We start from the raw sequence: 27,859 nt of genomic DNA, 5'->3' as shown, positions 1-27,859 counted from the left end.
CCTACACTCTTAAAAATGCTGGGTTATTTTTTTGACCCAATCGCTGGGTTGAGCCTGTTGGGTCATTTAATTGGGTTATTTTTAATTGAGTTGGGTATTCTGAGAACCCAATTCGCTGGGTTATTTCTGTTGGGTGCTGAGTTATTTGCTGCTGGGTTGTGATTTCCATTATATTGTGCTGGGTTATTTTGGACAACACAAAGCGTTGGGTAGAATTTTGAACACGAGCAACAAAGCCCCGCCCACAAACTTACTTCGTTCGGACCCCACATTTCATCTGAGGAGACGAATTTCAGCACGGAGCAAGGTTTGTTACATGCCCACTATTGTTTTACCGTAGAATTGACTTTATATTATTATATAAAGCTTCATAAACTTGTTAAAATGTAAGTTCGTGAAGCACTGTTGAGTACTAGCTTCAGGAATGGATCGGTAACCTTAGCAAACTTCCATTCCCTCCAAAAGTGGCAAGCGAACACATTCGCTGGCGAGCTATGTAGGAACCAAACTATGTTGTTGAAGTTACAAGAGACATGCACTATGTGTGATAGTTATGAGGACAACGTCAGTTATCTCGTCAATTTGCCATTTTATGTGATATCAAGTTAAATAATCTCGTGAATTAATACGAGCGTGCTGATGAACCGGTGTTTTTTTCTAAGCTAGACTGCTGCATGCTAGCGGGCTTCCGTTAGCCACCGATAGTCCACTGTATACTTAGCAGTTTCAACTAGTTTGGGCGCGAATTCGACGACAGTTTTGTAAGTCGCATATAAATGTGGAGAATACGTTTGGACTACTGAATCTTATTTCATTTCATGGTATGTTTGTTCTTATGGACCCTCTTTGTGATGTTTCAGTTCGCTGGAAAGCATCTATGGATGAGTTTGTCAGTTCCAAATTTGACTGAGTGGCAGCTACCGGGGCTGATTGAAAGGTAAGTCATCTTCATGCCTTCATTTTATGGGTATTGTTTTACAGTAGCTACTGTGCCTACTATATGTTCTATACATAAGAAATGGCGGTGGGTCAGTCACTGTAGCTTGTACCAATACCCAAAATTTTAACAGAGTGATCCATCTTGTGATTCCAATATATATTGCTGTTATATCAGCCTGCGAGTCAAAACGTTAGCTCACTACTGCTCTAGACAATGATGACAAACCCTCTATGGTACACATTATGATCCCAATTGGTAAAAAAAATGTCTGGGGTGTGTTTTTGTGTTTTAAAATAGACCAAGTAAACATAATCGAGACATTTTCTTAATATTATGTTAGGGTTGATTGCAATACAACAACACTGCACAGTAGTTGAAAGTAATGAAAACAAGACAGTTTTATCTAAAATTGTAATATTATATTATTTAAAACTCATGTTCTCAACAATCTGGTAATGACACCCATAATTGTCGTACAGATGCCAGGGGAGAAGTCGCCCTGACGCTGCTGCCCATCCTGCTCCCTCCGCCTGTGTTTAAAAAGGGCTGGAAATTGGTCCGGGATAGTATTCAGGAGTCAAAGAGAGCCTTCATCGATGTTAAGCTGGTAAGTAATTTACCTTTCAACAGAAATTAAAATGTAAATGAATTGTGAAATGACTCCAGTTGTTCTCTTACACAGTTTTAAAGTAGGACTCTTTTTATGAGGAGCTACTTGAAAAGATTGTATTTCGTGGAATGTGTGACAGCGTACCATTTGGCTGTGTTTCTCATTTCATGAAGCACTATTCTTACAAGTTGTAACTTGGTGTAAGTTGTTACTCCATAGTGATGTGTGACATATAAACCACAGACCAAACATAAGACTGGCCAAACCCCCTGAATAAATTGTTGAACAACACCATGCCACCATGCCATTGAATTTATGGGTGTCATACTTCTCCCTGTAGAATATACGTATATTGAAATAGCTTCAGTAGAGAGCTGATGACAATTGCTCTGCACTGCTAGAAATACTTACAAAATATTTACCTTTTTTTCTTTTCTCATCGTAGGTCAGAGCTAACATGGTGGAATCACCTACTCGGTTGTGCTGCTGCTCACAGAGCCTCTTGTTCTATGTATATATCACTCTCTCATAGCTGTCCCCCTCACCCGTTCTTAAAATGTTATTTTTTTGTACATAATTTGTTCATATGTGAAGGAAATGTTGTGAGTTGTTATATTTTTATGTTCTGGAAATGTTGAATTTTAATAAAAATTTTATTGTTACATTGGTGTCATTATTGTAATATATTATTAATAGTATTAGCATACAATAAAAAAATAAAAAATAAATAAATAAATATATATATATATGGTATATTGGCAACCCAACTTGCTGGGTTGAAATAACCCAGCCGTGTAGTAAATATGAACCCAGCGTTGGGTCATATGAACAACCCAATGTACAACCCAATTGTTGGGTTAAGAGAACCAACCCAACTTGTTGGGTTAAAATAACCCAACGCGAGGTTGGTCCTATATTTAACCAGCGTTGGGTTGAAAAACAACCCAGATTGGGTTGTTTTTAACCCAGCATTTTTAAGAGTGTATGGACAATTTGGAGTCGCCAATTAACCTAGCATGTTTTTGGAATGTGGGAGGAAACCGGAGTACCCGGAGACATGCAAACTCCACACAGAGATGGCCGAGGGTGGGTTAATTAATATTAATCTATTAATATTATTAATCTATTAATATTAATTAATCAACAAGGGGAAATCGCTTGGTTACAGCTCAATTGCAGAAGAAAAAGACACTTAAATAAAATGTAATACAATATGAATAACATAAAATAAAAATAATAGAATATAAACAAGATCTGCATATTTATAAATAACATGTAAAAATATGCTAAATGCGAATAAAGGCATAAAGTTTCGGCAAGTCAAGTCCATTAGTGGTTGGTTTGATGAACAGTCTGTCTGGAGTGGATGAGATGGCTTTCTCCCCTTCAGTGAGGTAGACTGTTCCCAAAATATCCTGATGAAAGATAACCTGCCCCCCCTCGTCATTCTCCCCGTGCGTGGGGCTCCCACACACTTTTCCATCAAATCATCTTCATCCCCCCACTCCTCCCATCCCGTTAGCGTCTCCCTTCCTCTTTCTGCCGTCCCATCCTAACTAATATCTCACACCGACTCTCCATCATCCCTCCCTCCTCTTCTCTCCCCTCCTCCACCTTTCTCCTCCCCTCTGTCATTAGCCGCTATATAAGAGCATTTGCTCCCTGTACCCCCCCTCACACACACAGTGTGTTGGCTGGGAAGGGGACAGTCCAGGGAACAACAGGGATTATTATTGTCTACCTGCTTGGAAAGGAACTATTTTCCTCTTTGGGGATTCTTATAAAAAGGTAGAGTTTTTCTAATTATTTGCCTCATAATTTAATGTTTGAGTAGTTGTGCTTCATTCCAGGGCGTTCTAGACATGAGTTTCTGTAGTCAACATTTCTATTTTATGTTGTATGTTTGCTTCATATTTTGTGCTTGAATGTTTTTCATTGTTCTTATTATTATTGTCGTAATTAAATGTGTATTTTATGTAATATTTGGAACTGTATTGGTTGTTTTTAATACTATTTGCATTCATTCAATTTGTTTATTTTCTGGTTGCTTAACAAAAACGTAGCTATGGTGTTTATTTTTACATTATTTAGTTTATTATGATGTAGTTTATTATGTATTTATTAGATTTTTATCTATTTTACCTATCCTATTTTAAAAATTGTTTATATGTGCTTTTTGTAGCTTCATTTTTATTTATTAATTATAACATCTCATTTTTAATTTTAATAATTTTTAATTTTAATTTTAATAATTTGTGCATTCTTTGCAGCTACTGTATAGTGTATTAAAAATATTATTTACATTTTAGTACTTTATTTATTTTCAAAATTTTATTTCATTTAATTTTTTTCAATACACTAGTTAATATTTACATTTTTAAATAACATATTATTATATATAATTATATATAATTTATTTATATATTATTTATATATTATTTATATATTATTTATATATTATTATATATTATTTTGCACTGTGCTCTAGAAACTCATTTCCACTAAACACTTTCTTACTAACAATAACAAAGTTATTATCTGATTTTCTTCCTCCTACATGTCTTGACGCCATCAAGGAGACCATGAGCAGCAACTACAATGTCACTCTGTCAGGCCCCGCCCCCTGGGGCTTCCGGCTGCAAGGTGGAAAAGACTTCAACATGCCGCTCACCATCTCAAGGGTAAGACTCGCCATCATGTGTACAGTGTGCACAAACACACGCTTCATGCATTTATAGTTATGAACAGTGCCAGTTTTCCCATAGACATCCATCCACACACACGGAAACAAATCACTAAAATTGACAGCGCGCAGGCTGAGCCCGGTGATGAATGACTCGCCCGCTCTTATTCCAGGGCCCCGTGGGGCCCCTTTCGGGTCGCCATGTTGTGTTATTATTACTTTGGAGGTGATGCTTTTCCCACTAACTGAAGCCATGTGAAATTGAACTGCAGTTGTGTGTTTTTGTTTGTAGTGTGTGTGTGCTGGTGCTATGGGTTTCTCATTGGCATTGGAAATGGGATTAAGTGAATAATAATCTCAGCATTCACTCGGACCTTTTGCTCGATCGTGGACTTTGACAAAACAAAAAAAAAATATTTAATTTAATTTAATTTAATTTAATTTAATTTAATTTAATTTAATTTAATTTAATTTAATTTAATTTAATTTAATTTAATTTAATTTAATTTAATTTAATTTAATTTAATTTAATTTAATTTAATTTAATTTAATTGATGAATTAATTAATTATACATTGATGAGCCATGACATTAGATGACATTACTTTTGACTGCAAGTCAGTCATGGCGTCTCCGACATGATAATTCTCCTTCCATTCCATGTGGAAGTGGTAAGTTTGGCTTATTACTTTGGCCTTTTCCCCCATTTCCTTTAAAATAATTAAATTGCAGAGGCTAACTAGTTAGCTCGGTAGCTTGCTATACTGGCAGTGGCCATTTCTTACGACCCTGCAATGATCTTGTAGCCTGCGCAATATGGAAGAATAATAGAAATGTAAAGGTGACTATAGGGGTGTTATTTTATGTCTAGAGGTCTCTAATATCATTCATACCTGTATTTAGAACGTCATAAACAGGCTGTTTATCCTCCAAGTTTGTACTATATTTAAGATAACTGTTATTAATTGCTGCTTGTTGGATCAAGAGCCTTGCTAATGCGACTTTCATTCATTCATTTTCTACCGCTTATCCTCACGGGGGTTGCGGGGGGTGCTGGAGCCTATTCCAGCTGTCTTCGGGCGAGGGGCGTGGTACACCCTGGACTGGTCTCCAGCCAATCACAGGGCACATATAGACAAACAACCAGTCATGCATGCATGGGGAGAACATGCAAACTCCACACAGAGATGGCAGAGTATGGAATTTAACTTGGGTCTCCTAGCTGTGATGCCTGCGCGCTAACCATGCAGCCTTGCTAATATGACTTATTGTAAAAAAAAAATAAAAAAAAAGATTTTATTTTACAGTAGTAAATGTCATGATGAAATGTATCATCTAAATGAATGACATTTTGCTAGCGTCATCAATCCGATGCTAACCAAAACATACTCCAACTCAGGGGTCTCAAACTCAATTTACCTGGGGGCCACCGGAGCTAGGTTCTGGGTAAAGCCGGGCCGCATCAGGTTTAAAAAAAAAACAAAACAAAACGCATTTAATAAAAACTGGAAAAAAAATACTTTTAAAAACCAAAAAATATTTTGGTTCCGGTTTTCCACACCAAAATATCTGATAAAACATTCCACTGTTCTCAAATATGTTAATTTTTATTTTTCTATACACAAAATAAGATAAAAAAATAAACAAATTAAGAATAAAGACAATATCAGTAATAAAAAAAAAAATAATAATAAAACAGCAAATAAGAAAAACGTAAGAAACCACATATATTATTTTTTCAATTATTTTTTTCAGATTCAAATGTACAGTATTAACAGTTATTTAACCTTTAACATGAACATTAATGAAACTTAATAATTTTACCCAATGCTTTATCTTGACGTGTATTTTCGGTTTTATTCCAAATCATTTCCTGCATTTATTTGTACCCAGCGTCATAAGCCTTTAGCTTCATTGCTAATCAAAAAAAAAAAAAAACAGGGCGGGGTAACAGGGTAGGGTAACAGTATGGGCGGGGGGCAAAATCATGTTAATTGTGTCCGGTGTGCACACAGCTTTAAGCTGTCATTTCAACATTAAACTTTGGTATCAAGGTGGGGGGCCTCAAACTAGCTTCTCACGGGCCGTATTTGGCCCGCGGGCTGCGAGTTTGAGACCCCTGCTTTAACTGAATCAATTTTCCCATAAGAAATAATGCAAATAAAATTATTCCATTCCAGACACCCAAACATGGCAACACAAAACACTTTTTTCTTACATTCATGCTTCGAAAATGAAAAAAAAATCACCTGTGGTGAATCGAAACTACATAAATGGTATATTAGAGGCCATTAAATCTACGTGAGAAATGAGTCACTCCAGGCCAATTAAACATTACGTAACATTGAATATTGGCATGATTTACTCATTATTGTTAACTTGTGTGTTTTCTGCTCAATGTTGACACTCTAAAAGGAGACTGGACCACACCCTTGGAGGTATTCAAGGCTACTTACTGCTAAACCACCTCACAACTGCAGTTTGTTAGTCTTGTACTATGAGAAAAAACAATATACTGTTTGTGTATCATGATATATTTGACAACATGATAGAAGTTTTAACATTTAAAAATATATTTTGGCATTGATGTTACTGTGAATAAGCGCTCCTACCCCCATTAACTTCTTTTACTGATCCAGGGATTTTTATGGACAAGGTCCCTGGTGTGAAGTTACAAATGTCCTGCCTTCTGTTCCACCTAAATTTACACACTGAATCATTATTTAAACCTTTCTGAGTGCAGCCCATTTAAAGGATTTACTGCACAAAAAAAAAAAAATGGAAAGATGCATACCCGGGGGAATATGTCCATTTACTTTCCAAGAATAGTCGCATCATTTGCCAGGTCAGCTTCCACAGCTTGTCACGCACACACCCATTAGGAGTGCTAGGTTTGGACATTCTTATTTTTTTGTCCTTGTTCCATCATGTATGTAAGGTTTATGGAGACCGGTTCATGACACCTCATGAATTAAATAAGTAACACAACGACAGCAAATCTATAAAAGGAAATCACTTCATTGATCGCCTGCATCCTGCTTTCCAAGTGATGGTTTTGGGCAGGTGTTGCCAGCAAATCACAATAGTGATAACTTAAAGACTGTTCAATTCTATACATAGCTTTTCAGCTTCATGTTTTGAACCTATTCAACCCAGTTAACATTTCCTCACCTTCAAGTGTGTTTTAAGACAGACTAACATGTTTTTTTTCAATATCAGTGGTTCCCCTTGTGATGAATTATGCAAGAAGGGATATGCTTGTTGAGACTTATCTGGTGACCTCACACAGACGTGTCTGTCCTCGCCAGTAATGGATGGACTGATCCACTGGAAAAGCCCTATCGGTGTCGCACAGGGCGTGCTGAAATGAAAATGGCTGTTCACCTGTCAAAAGTCCTCATTCTTCGCCAATTAACCTAGCATGTTTTTGGAATGTGGGAGGAAACCGGAGTACCCGGAGAAAACCCATGCATGCACGGGGAGAACATGCAAACTCCACACAGAGATGGCCGAGGGTGGAATTGAACCCTGGTCTCCTTGCTGTGAGGTCTGCGCGCTAACCACTCGACCGCTGTGCCACCGAGACATGTCAGTAAATTCATTCATTCATTCATTTTCTACCGCTTTTCCTCACGAGAGTCGCAGGGGGTGCTGGAGCCTATCCCAGCTGTCTTTGGGCGAGAGGCGGGGTACACCCTGGACTGGTGGCCAGCCAATCACAGGGCACATATAGACAAACAACCATTCACACTCACATTCATACCTATGGGCAATTTGGAGTCGCCAATTAACCTAGCATGTTTTTGGAATGTGGGAGGAAACCGGAGTACCTGGAGAAAACCCACGCATGCACGGGGAGAACATGCAAACTCCACCCAGAGATGGCCGAGGGTGGGATTGAACCCTGGTCTCCTAGTGTGAGGTCTGCGCGCTAACCACTCGACCGCCGTGCCGCCGGGACATGCTTTCCTCACGAGGGTCGCGGGGGTGCTGGAGCCTATCCCAGCTGTCTTTGGTCGAGAGGCGGGGTACACCCTGGACTGGTGGCCAGCCAATCACAGGGCACATATAGACAAACAACCATTCACACTCACATTCATACCTATGGACAATTTGGAGTTGCTAATTAACCTAGCATGTTTTTGGAATGTGGGAGGAAACCGGAGTACCCGGAGAAAACCCCGCATGCATGGGTAGAACATGCAAACTCTGGTCTCCTAGCTGTGAGGGCTGCGTGCTAACCACTCAACCACTGTGCAACCAGTTTGGGGGGTTCATTCATTCATTCATTTTCTACCGCTTTTCCTCACGAGGGTCGCAGGGGTCCTGGAGCCTATCCCAGCTGTCTTCGGGCGAGAGGTGGGGTACACCCTGGACTGGTGGCCAGCCAATCACAGGGCACATATAGACAAACAACCATTCACACTCACATTCATACCTATGGACAATTTGGAGTCGCCAATTAACCTAGCATGTTTTTGGAATGTGGAAGGAAACCGGAGTACCCGGAGAAAATCCACACATGCACGGGGAAAACATGCAAACTCCACACAGAGATGGCCAAGGGTGGAATTGAACCCTGGTCTCCTTGCTGTGAGGTCCGCGCGCTAACCACTCGTCCGCCGTGCCGCCCTATGTCAGTAAATCAATTCTCAAAACGTTCGCGGCACAAACCGGAACACTTGTCAGTGTGACCAACCACAGCAGAGTGGGCGTGCCTGGAGGCGGGTCATGGGTGGAATTAATTAAAAAAGAGTTGTGAATGTTACGCCGTTGTACCTGATATACTGCATTTATTATATCGGATAAAGTGCATGTTTGACCCCAGCGATGTTGGTTGTCAGCACATTGCGTTGTTTGATTAGGAGCGCTTTGAAGAGGTTTTATGTGGTTTCAACACATAGCGATGAGAACATGTTGGGAGTACTAGGACATTGTCTGCTTCGACCAATCTGAGTGCTTTGAACAATGCACGCTTTCAGAGCAAAGGAGTGACAGCGTTGACAGGCAAAAACGCTTCCAACACGCTATCTGGTATTTTGTCAGCTCTACAGAAAAAAAATAATTGTTTATTGGCAGTACCTACTCTGTAAGGAGCAAATTAAATGGACAGGCTAGTAACAAAAGTACTATAATTTGCATTATGCATGTGCATAAACACAATGAATAGAGTTCCGTTACAAGAGCTGCTGAGAATTCAAGACATGAACCTTTCAGTGGAAAAAAAGTGATCAGTCCCATTAAAACCAGCATCAACAGAATCCACATTTTACTGTAGTTTAAAGTCGTAAAGGTGAAAAGGCAAGGCGCTGAACTAAAAAAAGAACAAGCCGGCATTCACACCAGGACTCAAAAGATTGGTTTATTGTGGTGTTGGAGAGACGAGGAGCACAGACATAGTATGAACAAGTTTTGTGTTACACTGGTCCCACACACCTTCACAATAGAGCAGTCTCAAACTCAATTTACTTGGGGGCCACTGGAGCTCGGGTCTGGGTGAGACTGGGCCGCATCAGCCCCCCCCCCCCCCCCCAAAAAAAACGCATTTATTAAAAAGAAAAAATGTAAAAAAACTTTGCTTTGGTTCCAATTTTCTACAAGAAAAGCTCTGATAAAACATTCCACTGTTCTCAAATATCTTACTTTTTATTTTTCTACACAAAATAAGATGAAAAATAAATAAACAAATCAAGAATAAAGAAAATCAATCAATCAGTAATAAATAAATAAATACAATAATAATAATATAACAGCAAATAATAAAACCTTAAGAAACTACATATAATTGGTGGGTAGACAAAATTCAGATTAAAATGAACAAAGCATTATTAGAGCCCTGTAGACATGACAAAACACGACTATAGTCACATTTATACTCTTTTTATTTACAACATATTGCGCAACGGCAGGGTCTTGAGACACATGCTAACTCGCAAACTAGAGAGCTAGCGACCTAAACGGTAGCCTTCAAGTTATTTCCTTTAAACTTATATAGCCAAAAACTTACCACTTCCACACGGATAGGGAGGATAACTATTAACAGTTATTTAACCTTTAACATGAACATTAATCAAACGTAATAATTTTTTCCGGGTACATGATACCATACAGCATCCATATCAAACTTGCACGGGCCGCACTAACATTAAACTTTCATATCAAGGCGGGGGGCTTACGCCCGAAGACAGCTGGGATAGGCTCCAGCACCCCCCCGCGACCCTCGTGAGGAAAAGCGGTAGAAAATGAATGAATGAATGAATCAAGGCGGGGGGCCGCGTGTTTGAGACCACTGCTATAAATGGTCGAGGCCACAGAGCATTAACACAAATCCGGCCTTCATAGTCTCTTTTATTAGCCCTGCACGAGTGTCTGTTCTTTCTTTATGTATGTCTACTGAATGTGTGACGGAGAGATGGCAGAAGTAGCCATTAAAGTCAGTATTAATTTATGCGAGTGTCTGTGTAGGCTTTTTTTTAACTGTGTCAAAAGGAACAAATGATGTCACTCCGCCTTTGGATTAACTTCTGTGTAAGCAAAAATGGTCACTCAAGCAAAGTAAAAACATCACAATGCAACCGAATGGATGTTTTCTCCATTGGACATACAGTATTATATCTCCTATGTTGGCTTTCTTGTGCGGTCCTTTGGTGGGGTGGGAATGAAAGTGACTCAGGGTGTAACATCCTACGCAAGTCACTGTCCACCCTCGGTGTGCTGATAAGAATTGTTCTGGTTTATATTACTGGTGCTTACATAACCTATTAGCTCGGTGCGTCGTGCTCACCCTCATGTTCCGATAACACCATAAACTGTCTGTGCATGTGGAACCCATGTGAAGTAGTTAGTATAATCAACAACATGCTGGTCATCAGTGCCTCCAAAGTGGACTCAATCTGTTTCAGATTAACTAGATTTCACTTAGCTTCGATATAGCACTAAAAACCATATAAGGCACGCATAAAGGCGGTCAGATATACAATTTTTTTGGCATGGTTCTTCGAAGTCTATAAAATGGTACTTGTCTGTACTGTCCCATAAATCCAATGTCACCTTTTTAACAGCGTTTTAACAGGTTCAGGTTCAAGAGCTCCAGGCGTTATACTGTTGTCGGTGATTCGAAATGTGATCACCAAAGACCCCCAACCTTTCTACTGTCAGCCTTAGGGGTTTCTAAATGGCAACAATCCTTAACCTTTAAAGAACCCTCTGCGTTATAGGTGCCTTGGGATTTTGCATCGGTCTCCGTTTTCATGTAGCCAAAGGAAAGTCACTGACAGATAGAGATTTGCGCTGGTTGGGGTTCAAGTTTGCCAGATTGTTATAGCCCTACTTCCTCCAAAGAGCAGGGGTCTCAAACTTGCGGCCTGGACTGACTCATTTCTCACGTAGATTTAATGGCCTATGCACCACAGGTGATTTTTTTTTTGTATTTTCTTGGGTGCATTAAGTATGAAGGTAAGAAAAAAGCCTTTTGTGTTGCCATGTTTGGGTGTCTTTAATGGAATAATTGGATTTGCATTATTTCTTATGGGAAAATTGATTCAGTTAGAGCAGGGGTCTCAAACTCGCGGCCTGCGGGCCAAATGCGGCACGCAAGACGCTAGTTTGAGGCCCCCAAAGTTTAATGTTGAAATGACAGCTTAAAGCTGTGTGCACACCAGACACAATTAACATGATTTTTGCCCCGCCCATACTGTTACCCTACCCTGTTACCCCGCCCTGTTTTGCTTTGGATTAGCAATGAAGCTAAAGGCTTATGACGCTGGGTACAAATAAATGCAGGAAATGATTTGGAATAAAACGGAAAATACACGTCGCGATAAAGCATCTCATCAAACATGTTGTTAAAGTTACGACGCTGCTCCCAGATGGAACTGAGTACGATGCTAACTTGCTAATTGGGTAAAATTATTAAGTTTCATTAATGTTCATGTTAAAGGTTAAATAACTGTTAAAAAATAATAATTTCTCTACCAACTGTATGTGGTTTCTTACGTTTTTCTTATTTGCTGTTTTATTATTATTTTACTTATTTATTACTGATTGATTGATTTATTGTCTTTATTCTTAATTTGTTTATTTATTTTTTTATTTTATTTTGTGTATAGAAAAATAAAAATTAAGATATTTGAGAACAGTGGAATGTTTTATCAGATATTTTGGTGTGGAAAACCGGAACCAAAGTACTGAAAAAGTGTAGGGTATAGCAGAAGCAAGATAGTTTTTTAATTGATTTTTTATATGTGATCTGTGATTGGCTGGCGACCAGTCCAGGGTACTCGCCCGAAGACAGCTGGGATAGGCTCCAGCACCCCGCGACCCTCGTGAGGAAAAAGCAGTAGAGAATGAATGAATGAACGAAACCAGACTCAACCAAACTATTGAACAGATTTCATTGGACGCATGTAAACTAATGTAACAACTGGATAGCCTTATTCAGTGCTGCTGTTCATTGATTGGTCAGCAGAGTTGTCACTTTTGTCAATCGATATGATGTTGTTTACACATAATGTCAGCATGTTTTTCTTGTTTGTAGCTATCCACATTGACACAAATGTTTTGTCCACAGTATTTTTAAGAACTGTAGCCTAAGTCCATAAGACTGTGGGTGTCCAAATGATTCCATAAACTAGTGGTCCCTTCATTTCTGCAGCTGACAGACGGTGGGAAAGCGGCCAAAGGCGGCATCGCCATCGGAGATATGGTTCTGTCCATTGACGGTATTGCGACTGAGGCAATGAACCACCTGGAGGCCCAGAACAAGATCAAGGCCTGCGCTGGTAACCTCAGCCTCACCCTACAAAAGTAAGTCACTTTCCATTACCATGATTTCACGTGTCAATGGAGCTTGTAGCCATTTATCACCATGTCAGCACATGATTTATGCACTTTCTTGAAAACGCTCCCAAGGAACCTATCTCTGCTACAAACTCGATGTCAACAACGGATGTCTCACATCCTCGCAGATGTTTTGCTGTTGTTGTAGGAATCAGTCTTAGCACTTACACTTACAGCACCATCGGTTCCGCATTATGTTCCATTCCCGAAAGAAAAGAGGTATAACTTAAATCACAGCAGGAGCATCACTGAACCATCTGCGTCTTGCTATGAATTAGTAGCAGGCTGAATATGTTTGGTGAAATAAGTTATAAGCATAATTCACATGGTGCACGGTGGATGAGCAAATTCCTCCAGCACTGTAGGGGATATGCATGACGATTTGTAGTCCCATAAATAATGCTATATACTATATAGATCTGGTAACCAGATCTGATCAAAGCTTCTATTTTACTGTATTTGTATTGACTGCCATGAAACACACCGTGATCAGACTGATGTGTTTTATTGGACCCTTCAAGGGGCTGTATCATTTTTATTCACTTGTGTGATTGGGGGCAGATGGCACTGTGGGTTTTTGTTATTGTTGCCAGGCATTCATTGGCATCGGTGAGACGAGACAGAATTCAAACACTGTCATGCCTCGGTCAACATCTGGGCTTTAAATATACCCAGATTGTGAGTGGTGCTTTTGAGTGTTTTAGGTCGTACCTTGCCGTGGGACTTGGGGGATCTTACTCCTCCACTGCTCACCTTGACTGTGGAGTCCCACAAGGATCAATTCTTGAGCTCATTTTGTTTGCCCTCTACCTGGACCCACTTGGTACATTACTTAAAAAACATGGCATCTCCTATAACCTGTACGCGGACGACTTGCCACTCGCAAAAAATGACCATGCCCCCCTGAGACCCCTTCTCGAGTGCTTAAAGGATGTCAAGGCTTGGCTGGCCCACAACTATTTAAGGCTTAACGAGGGGAAGACCGAAGATATCCTCCTCAACTACTATAAAGGCCCCCCTATAGACTTCGGCCCCCTCCAAAACAACATTCGTCCCTCAGCCACCAGCTATTCACTTGTGTGATCAGGCAGCCTGATTGGGGGCAGATGGCACTTTGGGTTTTTGTTATTGTTGCCAGGCATTCATTGGCATCGGTGAGACGAGACAGAATTCAAACACTGTCATGCCTCGGTCAACATCTGGGCTTTAAACATACCCAGATTGTGAGTGGTGCTTTTGAGTGGTTTAGGTCGTACCTGATTTTACTCCTCCACTGCTCCCCTTGACTGTGGAGTCCCACAAGGATCAATTATTGGGCTCATTTTATTTGCCTTCTACCTGGTCCCACTTGGTACATTACTTTAAAAACATGGCATCTCCTATCACCTGTATGCGGACGACTGCCAGCTGTACTTGCCACTCACAAAAAATGACCATGCCCCCTAACATGCCCCCCTTCTCGAGTGCTTAAGGGATGTCAAGGCTTGGCTGACCCACAACTTTTTAAGGCTTAACGAGGAGAAGACCGAAGCTATCCTCCTCAACTATAAAGGCCCCCCTATAGACTTCGGCCCCCTCCAAAACAACATTCGTCCCTCAGCCACCAGCCTTGGCGTCATAATAGCCAGTGATTTTAAACTCAATAAACAAATTAATGCAATTATAAAATCTAGTTTTTATCATCTTCGGCTTTTATCTAAAATTAAATCTTTTTTTATGTTTGCGACACTTTGAGCAAGTCATGCACGCTTTTATTTCATCACGTCTGGACTACTGTAATACACTTTAGTCTGGAATTAGCCAAAAGTCTCTCTCCCGCTTACAGTTAGTCCAGGACTCTGCGGCAGGGCTTTTAACAGGAACCAAAAAGGGGGAGCACATCACCCCAATTCTGGCCTCCCCGCATTGGTTGCCTGTTCGCTTTAGGATTGATTTTAAGATTTTATTGTTTGTTTTTAAGGCGTTGAATGGACTGGCCCCCAAATACATCTCGGACCTCATCCAAATTTACCCACTGAGGTCCGAGGGCCAGCTCCAACTTGTGGTGCCCAAGACGAGACTTAAGACCAGGGGAGACCGAGCTTTTTTGTGGTTGACTCTCTCCCCTCCCAAGTAAAAAAGGCCCCCAACATTGAAAGCTTTAAGTCTCGTCTTAAAACCCACTTTTATTTTATGGCTTTTAATGGAGTGAGTCGTATGGTCCTTTTAGTTCTTTCTTTTTATTTTAATTTTAATTATTATTATTATTTAATTTTTATTTTTAATACTTTTATTGCTTTGCTTCTTGTTTTTAATATTTTAATATCTATTTTACTATTTTATTTCTTCAATTATATTTTAGTTTTGGATTATTATTTATATATTATTATATATAATAATATATATAATATAATAATATATATAATATATATATATATATTATTATAATATATTATTTATTTTACTAGCTTTTTTAATACTTATTTTTAATACTTTTATTGCTTTGCTTCTTGTTTTTAATATTTTAATATCTATTTTACTATTTTATTTCTTCAATTAGATTTTAGTTTTGGATTATTATTTATATATTATTATATTTAATAATATATATAATATATATATATAATAATATATAATAAAATATATTATTATAATATATTATTTATAGTCTAGTCTGTGCAGCACTTTGGAAACTCTGTTTATAAAATGTGCTATATAAATAAAGTGGATTGGATTGGATTTAAAATGTTTACATAGAAAAGGGCCACTCGGGTCCCCTTGACTTTCTGTTAGTTTTACAGGATTTGTCATGTTTCTTCTTGGCTTTTGATTGGGTTTGTCACAGGGTCAAGATAGCTAAAGTTGCCGTAAGAACAATACGGCAATGTGGTGTCTGGATGTGTGTATTTTAACGTGAGACGGGTTGTTATTGCTTCCCTAAATAAAGGGATGATTTAACAAGAGGGATGTGTGGGTTAGGGGTGGACAACAGATGTGAAGGAGAAACTGTACACTGGAACTCTAAAGTCGAACACAATCCGTTCGCTGAATGACCTTTGAGTTCATTCATTCATTCATTTTCTACAGCTTTTTCCTCACGAGGATCGCGGGGGTGCTGGAGCCTATCCCAGCTGTCTTCGGGCGAGAGGCGGGGTACACCCTGGACTGGTGGCCAGCCAATCACAGGGCACATACAGACAAACAACCATTCACACTCACATTCATACCTATGGACAATTTGGAGTCGCTAATTAACCTAGCATGTTTTTGGAATGTGGGAGGAAACCGGAGTACCCGGAGAAAACCCATGCATGCACGGGGGGAACATGCAAACTCCACACAGAGATGGCCGAGGGTGGAATTGAACCCTGGTCTCCTAGCTGTGAGGTCTGCGTGCTAACCACTCCACCGCCGTTGTGGTTAATTGATTTTAGCAATAAATGAATTTCTGAATTATTTCATTATAAATAATTACAATATTTTCATAGTCAGAGCACAGAAACACTGTTTACAGCTTTTACCATTATTAGAACCCTGTAGACATGAAATAGAAACGCTTTAGTCCCCTTGATTCTCCAATTATTCTGTGTTAACAACACGGGCGTCACTAGGTTCTGCAATTTCCTTATTCTAAACTTTTCAAACGAAGTGGGGAAGAAGTACAAAGTAAGAAGCTAAAATCTTACCACTTCCACACAGGAAGGAGGAGAACTATGTTGTGTCGGCCATGCCATGGCTGACTACATGCAGTGTGAAGGTAATCTAATATCAATAGAATACTACATATAACTTGTTTTCCGATATTTGGACTAATAGTAATTAGTAATCCCAGTAATTAGTAAACCAATAAACCACAAAAGAGCTGTCTATTAATTGATACATTTTCATTGATGTTGCAACCGCAGTATGAAGAGAAAACAATGCAAAGTAATTCTAAATGACGAATGGATGGAATTTACGAAAAAAAAATTCCACTCCACATATGTAAGAAATTGAACATTCATTTTATAAGAAGATAAAATGAACCAAATCGTGCTACTGTTTGCCTTGGTAGTAAAAGAACTTGGACTGACTTTATTTCATGGAAAACACACCCGTACACAAAGTGCAATAGCAGGCAGCAGGTGCCAAAACATCAGCGTGCTAAGTTTAGATCACTAATAAAAAGACCTAATGATTTTTCCATTCTTTCCGCTCATTGTCATTCTAACTTCAGTCTGATGACATACTTAGCAAGTTAAAGCAGCTGCTATGTTCTTGCTATGAGGAGATGTCACATGTGGAGGACACATGTATGTAGAGATAAGATCAACTTTATTTTAATACCGCTTTATAGCAACAACTGTTATTCCACCGATTTCTACTCCTCCACATGAGGTTTTAATGACGATTGTTTTATTTTGTCAAAGCTTGGCTGGTGTTAGAAATGTGTTTACGACTTCGAAAACTATAATCTTGTTTTAAAAGGTCAACAGGATGCACACACATCTTTCACTGACAGCAGCTCGTATTCCTTATTGTGCTCTCTGCTCATTGTCCTAACCACACTCAGGAACACTCCCTGCTCTAGCTCCACCATGACCCTGCCACATTACAAACATTCCCATGGAGAACATTCCCGGTGCTCACGAACTGACCCTTGTGCCGCTCTCATATTACTACCCTGTGGACACCTTTGTGGCAATAATGTACACACACAAAAACTGATTTTAAACTACTTCAAACTTACTTAAAACTACCAAACCCTTCAAATGCTATTTTTTTCAGTAGAAAAAAAAACAATTTCATGCGCTAAATATTGAGCAAGTAGGACTTTTGAGACTCTGATACTGCAAAGATTAGCAAGAGAATTGATATCATTGCAATAATATGTTTTATGGTGTATCAGATACTCCCTCTTTCACCTTTACGATCAAAAATGCCTCAAAAAACTACCTTAAAACTACATTTTTTTTAAAATCTCACTTAAATCATGCTTTCTGTAATGTCACCATATTTAATAAATTCCATCAGTTTTGTAACATTCTTATTTACTCTCATTTTTATGATATTACTTTTTTGGTCAGTTGTTGGAATAGAACTTCAAGTATAAAGACATTCATTCATTCATTCATTCATTCATTTTCTACCGCTTTTCCTCACAAGGGGGTGCTGGAGCCTATCCCAGCTGTCTTTGGGCGAGAGGCGGGGTACAGCCAATCACAGGGCACATATAGACAAACAACCATTCACACTCACATTCATACCTATGGACAATTTAGAGTCTGTATTGGTACATGTTTGTATATTTCTTAGACATACCTTTGAAGTGTTAAGCTGCTGCGTGATGATGTTAGTTCTCTTTGTAAGATGACACTGTGAGTCCGACTGTTCTGTTGAGCAATGACCTGCGGCGAATTCCAATGGGTTGACAAGCTCGTCGTGATTGGCTAGATGGTCCTCAGGAAATGACGTAACTAATATTCATTCATTCATTCATTTTCGACCACTTTTCCTCACAAGGGGGTGCTGGAGCCTATCCCAGCTGTCTTCGGGCAAGAGGCGGGGTACACCCTGGACTGGTGGCCAGCCAATCACAGGGCACATATAGACAAACAACCATTCACACTCACATTCATACCTATGGACAATTTAGAGTCTGTATTGGTACATGTTTGTATATTTCTTAGACATACCTTTGAAGTGTTAAGCTGCTGCGTGATGATGTTAGCTCTCTTTGTAAGATGACACTGTGAGTCCGACTGTTCTGTTGAGCAATGGCCTGCTGCTACTTCCAATGGGTTGACAAACTGGTCGTGATTGGCTAGATGGTCCTCAGGAAATGACGGTAACTAATATTCATTCATTCATTCATTTTCGACCACTTATCCTCACAAGGGTTGCGGCGGGTGCTAGAGCCTCGAGGTGGGATACACCCTGGACTGGTGGCCAGCCAATCACAGGGCACATATAGACAAACAACCATTCACACTCACATTCATACCTATGGACAATTTGGAGTCGCTAATTAACCTAGCATGTTTTTGGAATGTGGGAGGAAACCGGAGTACCCGGAGAAAACCCACGCATGCATGGGGAGAACATGCAAACTCCACACAGAGATGACCGAGGGTGGAATCGAACCCTGGTCTCCTAGCTGTGAGGTTTGCGCACTAAACACTCGACTACCGTGCCGCCAGTATAAAGACATTTGCACTTAATTTGTTTCTCATTTTTATTATGCGGCATAATTTGGCATATTCTTGTAAATTATTGTTGTGAAATTAAAACGTTTTCCTGCTATATTACATTTTGTATTATGAGGAAAAGCACTGCTGCATTTTCCAATTTTTGCTGTTTTTTTGTGGTTGTTGTAGGACAATAAAAAAGTAGCCGTTTATCACAGGTGGCCCCCAAGCCGCACATTGGACTCCCTTGGTCATTTCACATTGTAAGCTGCATAGTTCATTCATTCATTTTCTACCGCTTTTCCTCACGAGGGTAGCGGGGGGGGGGTGCTTGAGCCTATCCCAGCTGTCTTGGTGAGGCGGGGTACACCCTGGACTGGTCGCCAGCCAATCACAGGGCACATATAGACAAACAACCATTCACACTCACATTCATACCTATGGACAATTTGGAGTTGCTAATTAACCTAGCATGTTTTTGGAATGTGGGAGGAAACCGGAGTACCCGGAGAAAACCCACGCATGCACGGGGAGAACATGCAAACTCCACACAGTGGAATTGAACCCTGGTCTCCTAGCTGTGGGCTGCAAGATTCTATGCAACAATGCAGTGTTCATTCCCAGCAGGACTGTTTTTTTCTAGAGTTTAATTGGCTCCCACGCATGTGTGGATTTAATGTTTCTCAGTGCTTAAATATGTTATAGGCTGTTTAAAATGAAGCATATCGGGAGGCACCTCTTTGTATATACGCTAAGAAAGGAATGTGAGTAAACAAGATATCACGCAAAGAACAAAGTAGCATTTTTTTTTAATGCTGCAGCTGACTGTTTCTGCTTGTTTTTATATCTTGTGCTTTGAAAGCAGCGCCAACGAGATAATTACTGTGTTTGACAAGGCTGCTCTTTGTGACCCAGCGCATCAATGGTGGACTTGTCACATACGTTTGCATGAAGAGATGTGTGTGCGTGTGTGTATTCATGTGGAAAGCTGCAATGACAGGCCATAATAAGTCACGGGTAAACACAATCAGGTTTTTTTTTTTTCGAACTACACGGGCGGACTTGAGTGTTTTTCCTGTACCGCTATTGGTCTACAGTCCTTCACATGCAACATGAGGAGATTTTACTCTTTCCGAATGATGTACCAGAAAATAGTGTATACATGGAAAGGAATATTCCAATCTCCTGTCTACATGCACCAATAAAATCAAACAAAATAGTCAATGGAGCATGCGCAGTAAAACGTAAACAACATCACATGATTCATCGAAGATGGCGGACGAGAGTGTGATTACCACGGTTGTTGGGACAGTTGCTACGTTTTTTTTTAAAGCAGGAACTTGAACGTTCAGTTCTTTTAAAGTTTGTATCAAAAACGAACTTTGCACTATAGTCCAGTGATGACTGCTTGCCGCCATTTTTAAAACCTGAGAGACGTCTGCGTGTTACATCACACCTGACAACTTTCCGATTGAGCGGGTACAAGATACGTCAATCGGATTGGGGTAAAGGAATATTCCACCCCTGGGAATCCGATTATATATTAATTCGGATTGGCACTTTTCTTTCGGAATGACGTGTATACAAAGGTTAGATTCTTTCCGTTTGAGCAAATAACCCGAATGGAATTGGAATATTTGGGTCCATGTATACGTGACTAATGATGCCGAGCTCATAGCTCAGAACTGTGTGACTGGAACCCAACCCGATGGTGCTTTAAACTGATTTTGTTCGTTAGTCCTCAAGTAAACAACAAGAGGACAATACAGAGATAGTGAATGCTCACTCTTAATGAAGTCATGCCCACATGAACAGCTCTCAAACCGGCAGCTGCTGGAGTTTATTTTGAGTCCGCATGTTGGCTTGGGAGTCCCTAGTGAGGGCTTCTCTTTAGGAACTTTATGCAGGGTTGGAGTATATGCTTTCATTTTGTTGACATTGTGTTCTCGGAATAGGGACGCCGAGATCCTTGGGTTGTGAGGCCTGTACTGAAACCATTTCACATGTGACATTCATGAGAGCGTGCACGTGCACTGGGAGATGCGAGTTAGCCATCACGCCGGTATTAGCTTCCAGTGCCTTTCAGTAGAGTTTGATGTATAGAATTTTCCATAGATTGTATATGAATTAAGGGTTATATCTGTCTTATCTGAATACCTTTGGTCTTCTGTGTTCAATTATTTATCCCTCAACAGTCGAGCTCAAAAATAATGTCCTAAATCAGTGATTTTTAGTTATTTTCTGTTGTGGTAGCGTCTCGGTCTGGGGCTGCATGAGTGCTGCCGGCACTGGGGAGCTACGGTTCATTCATTGATTCATTCATTTTCTACAGCTTTTTCCTCACGAGGGGTGCTGGGGCCTATCCCAGCTGTCTTTAGGCAAGAGTACCCTGGACTGGTCGCCAGCCAATCACAGGGCACATATAGACAAACAACCATTCACACTCACATTCATACCTATGGACAATTTGAAGTCGCTAATTAACCTAGCATGTTTTTGGAATGTGGGAGGAAACCGGAGTACCCGCAGAAAATCCACGCATGCATGAGAACATGCAAACTCCACACAGAGATGGCCGAGGGTGGAATCGAACCCTGGTCCTCCTAGATGTGAGGTCTACACGCTAACCACTCGACCGCTGTGCCGCCCTGTCCTAAATCAGTGATTTTTAATTATTTTCTGTCGTGGTAGCATCTTGGTCTGGAGCTGCATGAGTGCTGCCGGCACTGGGGAGCTACGGTTCATTCATTGATTCATTCATTTTCTACCGCTTTTTCCTCACGAGGAAGCCTATCCCAGCTGTCTTTAGGCAAGAGTACCCTGGACTGGTCGCCAGCCAATCACAGGACACATATAGACAAACAACCATTCACACTCACATTCATACCTATGGACAATTTGGAATCGCTAATTAACCTAGCATGTTTTTTTGGAATGTGGGAGGACACCGGAGTACCCGGAGAAAACCTCCCACATTCCAAAAACATGCTAGGTTAATTGGCGACTCCAAATTGTCCATATTGTCTAAAATTAAATTAAATTAAATTAAATTAAATTAAATTAAATTAAATTAAATTAAATTAAATTAAATTAAATTAAATTAAATTAAATTAAATTAAATTAAATTAAATTAAATTAAATTAAATTAAATTAAATTAAATTAAATTAAATTAAATTAAATTACAGCCAGGCTGCACCGTGGTCGAGTGGTTAGCACGCAGGCCTCACCGCTTGGGACCCTAGTTCAATTCCACTCTCAGCCATCTCTGTGTGGAGTTTGCATGTTCTTCCCGTGCATTGCATGGTTTCCTCCCACATTCCAAAAACATGCTAGGTTAATTGGCAACTCCAAATTGTCCATAGGTATGAATGTGAGTGTGAATGGTTGTTTGTCTATATGTGCCCTGTGATTGGCTGGCCACCAGTCCAGGGTGTACCCCGCCTCTCGCCCAAAGACAGCTGGGATAGACTCCAGCATCTCCCGCGACCCTCGTGAGGATAAGCTGTAGAAAATGAATGAATGAATGAACAATGACAACTGAAAAAAATGTGTATTGAACCCAAATTAACGTTATTTTTGTAGGTTATTTAACCAAAGTTCAGTCCCCCTGAATCTTATTTCTTCAACAGACTTATGTGGTTTGAGTCCCGGTGCTGCAACCATACACCCCTGAAGCCAAACCCGTTGAAGCTCTTTTGGAATCCACAAGAATGGAGATAGGATCACTCCAAAATCTTCCCATTTTTCACTGGTTTAGTACCTGACAATCTTCCTTGCATTCATGGAGATGAATTGTGTGTAGAAAGAATAGGCTTACCCAAAATAGCCTGGCTTTCTATGGGAAGACTTGCACCAGGATTTAATGTAGACAATATTTCAGTTGCACTGTAAATATAAATAAGACGGGAAAATGTCAAAGCAGGAAAAGTAGTTTGCATGTGACCAAAGACTGAATATTGGAGTGATCGTTTTACGAAAGCTGCAGCGTTTCACATCCCTTTGCAAATCCACTGCAGCTGCCTTTGTCACTTACTTGCCGCAGCTACTTGCCAGTGACGTTCCATAGCCAAAGCTCCCAAACTGGCCTCACCTGTCCCCGTCCCTCATAAGTCTGCAGTATTTGCCAAAGATCATCTAAAACCCCTTCGCCGTCACTTTTGGCGAGGCTTGTAGTATTTGCCAGTAATATCCTAATACCAAGAGAATGTAGCCACATTTAGACACACCTGTTTATGCCTGTCTGTTTTGCAAATCGCTTGTTTTTGCCAAAGAAAATAAGAAAAATTCAAATAACTTTAGGTGGCCGGTAAAGATAGGACTTGGGAAAAATTAAAATTAAAATTAAAATTAAAATTAAAATTAAAATTAAAATTAAAATTAAAATTAAAATTAAAATTAAAATTAAAATTAAAATTAAAATTAAAATTAAAATTAAAATTAAAATTAAAATTAAAATTAAAATTAAAATTAAAATTAAAATTAAAATTAAAATAATTATATATTAGGAAAGCAGGAAGTGAACAAATGTAACAGTTACTGATTATAAAAGTACCAGATGGAGGGGTAGGATTTAATAAGCTTTGCTTCTTCCTACTCCTTTTGGACATGTGGAACTGTGAACTGATTATGTGATGCATTCAATTGTAATCTGATGCATGTTCAAATGATATAAAACCATTAGCATTACCATAAAACCACTCTTCTGTAAGTCTGTCTTGATGAATGACGGCCAAACATGCAGCTGGAGCTTTCTGAAGGATCACCATGTGATGATCCAGAGAGAATAAGAAAACATTGACCTCATACAACTGCTTAGTAATGACAATAAATGAGCTTTAGGCTGTGAAGAAGAGCATGACCGCGAACTCCGCTCTATGTTTTTTTTGTTCCAAACATAACAATCCTCTAATGAGAGTTTTATAAACTGTAAAATCATTTGTAATCAGCATGAAAGGAATGTATTTAAAAACACACTGTAGAGCAGGGGTCTCAAACTCAATTTACCTGGGGGCCACTGGAGCTAGGGTCTGGGCAAGGCTTGGCCGCATCAGGTTTTCCAAAAAAAAAACAAAAACCTGCATTTATTAAAAACAGAAAAATATACAAACTTTTTCAGTGCTTTGGTTCCGATTTTCTACAATAAAAGCTCTGATAAAACATTCCACTGTTCTCAAATATCTTAATTTTCATTTTTCTGCACAAAATAAATAAACCAATCAAGAATAAAGAAAATCAATCAGTAATAAATAAATCTAATAATAATAATAAAACGGCAAATAATAAAAACTTAAGAAACCACATATAGTTGGTGGGTAGACAAATAATTTTTTTCAGATTAAAATGAACAAAGCATTATTAGAGCCCTGTAGACATGACAAAACACGACTATAGTCACATTTATACTTTTTTTATTTACAACATATTGCGCAACTGCAGGGTCTTGAGACACATGCTAACTCGCAAACTAGAGAGCTAGCGACCTAAACACTAGCCTTCAAGTTATTTCCTTTAAACTTAAAAAGCCAAAAACTTACCACTTCCACACGGATAGGGAGGATAACTATTAACAGTTATTTAACCTTTAACATGAACATTAATCAAACGTAATAATTTTTTCTGGGTACATGATACCATACAGCATCCATATCAAACTTGCGCGGGCCGCACTAACATTAAACTTTCATATCAAGGCGGGGGCCTCAAACTAGTGTCTTGTGGGCCACAGTTGGGTTTGAGACCCCTGCTGTAGCGGATGACATCATCTGCCATCATCAATACCGGCTTTAATGTGTAGCAGAGTAACATCATAGTGATAACTCTTCTTAGATGCAACAGAATGATCCCTCAGCTATTTGTTGTGTTTTGTGCATTGCAGTCATCAGCAAAAAGCTGGTTAGCACGGTTAGCCGCAGAAAAGTTGGCGAGAACAAAACGTGAAATCTTTTATTACGGCTGTAAAATGTGCAAAGCATGACGACGAGCCAGCGTTGCACAGATGCAGTGACTAACACGTGCTACTAATCAAATATCCATCCATTTTTTTTTATGCCGCTTAATACTCACTAGGGGCGCAGGGGTATGCTGGAGCCTATGCCAGCTGACTTTTATTTGTGAGTGCCAGCAATTTGATAGAGAAGGCGAGAAACACGAATCAATTGGATCTTGGCAGGTTGGTTGGAAAGTCGGCATCGATAGAAAAAATTCCATCCATTCGTCATTTGGAATTACTTTGCATTGTTTTCTCTTCACACTACAGTCATGTCTCGCTACACTGCGGTTGCAACATTAATGAAAATGTATCAATTAATAGACAGCTCTTTTGTGGTTTATTAGTTTACTAATTACTGGGATTACTAATTACTATTAGTCCAAATATCGGAAAAAACAAGTTATATGTAGTATTCTATTGATATTAGATTAGATTACCTTCACACTGCATGTAGTCAGCCATGGCATGGCCGACACAACATAGTTCTCCTCCCAGTTTTCCTCCCATTCTGTGTGGAAGTGGTAATATTTAGGCTTCTTACTTTGTACTTCTTCCATTTTATAATGAAATAGAGCGGCACGGCGGTCGAGTGGTTAGCGCGCAGACCTCACAGCTAGGATACCAGGGTTCAAGTCCACCCTCGGGCATCTCTATGTGGAGTTTGCATGTTCTCCCCGTGCATGCGTGGGTTTTCTCCGGGTACTCCGGTTTCCTCCCACATTCCAAAAACATGCTAGGTTAATTAGCGACTCCAAATTGTCCATAGGTATGAATGTGAGTGTGAATGGTTGTTTGTCTATATGTGCCCTGTGATTGGCTGGCCACCAGTCCAGGGTGTACCCTGCCTCTCACCTGAAGACAGCTGGGATAGGCTCCAGCACCCCCGCGACCCTCGTGAGGAAAAAGCGAAACAAGGGATGATTTTTATAATAATTCTCTATAAAATGTATTTTTGTTAACATTTAACTGCATGGCGGTCGTGTGGTTAGCGCGCAGACCTCACAGCTAGGATACCAGGGTTCAATTCCACCCTTGGCCATCTCTGTGTGGAGTTTGCATGTTCTCCCCGTGCAAGCATGGGTTTTTTTCCGGGTACTCCGGTTTCCTCCCACATTCCAAAAACATGCTAGCTTAATTGGCGACTCCAAATTGCCCATAGGTATGAATGTGAGTGTGAATGGTTGTTTGTCTATATGTGCCCTGTGATTGGCTGGCCACTAGTCCAGGGTGTATCGCTGGGATACCGCGCAAGTGGTAGAAAATGAATGAATTAATTTTTTGGTGTCAGGAATGGATTTAGTGGGTTTTCATGCTCTGGTCTTCATACTTTTTGGTTTTTGTTTGATTTTTTTGGTTAAAAATGAAAACAGAGGTACCACTCTATATTCTTTTGAGATATGTGTTGCAAAAAAAGCAAAAGAATAATCAAAACCGTCGGCTTGAGTATTTAAATCTCCAATCTGAGCTCTTGTTGACGTCTGGCGTGATGTCATAATACTTGACTTTAGAAGCGCATTGATGAGGTTGTGAGTTTGCGCTGTATTTAACTTAAATTCTAATGTCATGTTTCAAAGCTGATAAAATGAACTGTCCTGTTAAACTTTGTCTTTTTTCAATAGCTGGATGTCTTTGTTTTTTCTGTCTTTTACTTCCTACTGTACATTAGGGACATAGTGTTGGTAAATCTCTTTGAAGCTGGAGCTGACGGTTCAGTTCAAGCCCTTTAAACCACATGGATGCTCTTATCTGGGCTGCCATTGCCTCCAGTTCCATTGCTTCCTCTTACTGGACCCCACCATGTAGTGAATTTAGCTTCCAGGCAGATTCCTTATCCTATAGCGCACTTCTCCTGCTGGTAACAGGACCTATTTAAAAACACATGGCATAAAAACCCTGCTATGTTTTAGGTTGTTTTGTACAGCTTGCTCTGTTATTTATTCAAGACATGTTCACTTCTGCAACACTGCATGTGTTGGGAATGGGTGTACATAATACCTCCTATATCCTGGTCTTACTGCTCTGCTTCCCGAATTGCAGAGTACCTTTTCTTTTCTGGTACTGAGCATGTCTTTGTCGCTAATGTTATTGTAGTACTTTGTTAACATTCCCTGTAACCAGCCTGCATACCTGAACTTGCTTTTTATGAGGTGCTTTTGGGTGTGTGTCGACACTCCATTCACGTTTGTTCTTAAAAAAAAGTACAAATACAGTCTTGTGAAAAGATTTGTAGTAATTTTTATGTCGTTTTTATGTATTTGTTAGTGTAAGCAAGGGGTGTCCTGGCTGATATTGACTTTTTTGAGGATATGCCGATATTGTACAAGTCTCAATTTTACCGACGTATCTCCAGTGATCACCCACGGCCATCTCTGTGTGGAGTTTGCATGTTATTCCCGTGCATGTGTGGGTTTCTCCGGGTACTCCGGTTTCCTCCCACATTCCAAAAACATGCTAAGTAATTGACTGCAATTACAATGGCTCCCTCCTACTTAAAAAGTGTAATATGCAGTAGAACAGTTAATTTCATTATTTACAATGACAACTCAGGCTGCTCGGCGGTCGTGTGGTTAGCGCGCAGACCTCACAGCTTGGAGACCAGGGTTCAATTCCACCCTCGGCCATCTCTGTGTGGAGTTTGCATGTTCTCCCCGTG

General features: G+C 39.8%; 1 protein-coding gene and 1 long non-coding RNA gene across 4 annotated transcripts in view; both read left to right on the top strand.

The window, feature by feature from the left end:
* The first annotated feature begins 16 nt into the window (after positions 1-16).
* LOC131128248 (uncharacterized) lies at positions 17-2,397 on the top strand. The gene is made up of 4 exons (XR_009129608.1): positions 17-307; positions 861-937; positions 1,420-1,547; positions 1,996-2,397. It is a non-coding gene; the product is annotated as an uncharacterized LOC131128248 (long non-coding RNA).
* An 806-nt stretch (positions 2,398-3,203) lies between these two features.
* Positions 3,204-27,859, top strand: part of pdlim5a (PDZ and LIM domain 5a) — a 57,728-nt gene continuing 33,072 nt past the window's right edge. For all 3 annotated transcript variants that reach the window (XM_058071668.1, XM_058071667.1, XM_058071666.1), the window contains exons 1-3: positions 3,204-3,338; positions 4,127-4,231; positions 12,886-13,037. In XM_058071668.1, the coding sequence (XP_057927651.1) occupies positions 4,133-4,231; positions 12,886-13,037 (251 nt within the window). In that variant the 5' untranslated portion in view covers positions 3,204-3,338; positions 4,127-4,132. The remainder of the gene's footprint in view (positions 3,339-4,126; positions 4,232-12,885; positions 13,038-27,859) is intronic.

This window comes from Doryrhamphus excisus, chromosome 4 (assembly GCF_030265055.1).
Source record: "Doryrhamphus excisus isolate RoL2022-K1 chromosome 4, RoL_Dexc_1.0, whole genome shotgun sequence".
Lineage (NCBI taxonomy): Eukaryota > Metazoa > Chordata > Actinopteri > Syngnathiformes > Syngnathidae > Doryrhamphus > Doryrhamphus excisus.
The sequence above is the reverse complement of the archived record's forward strand: the minus strand, read 5'-3'. Positions and strand labels throughout refer to the sequence as shown.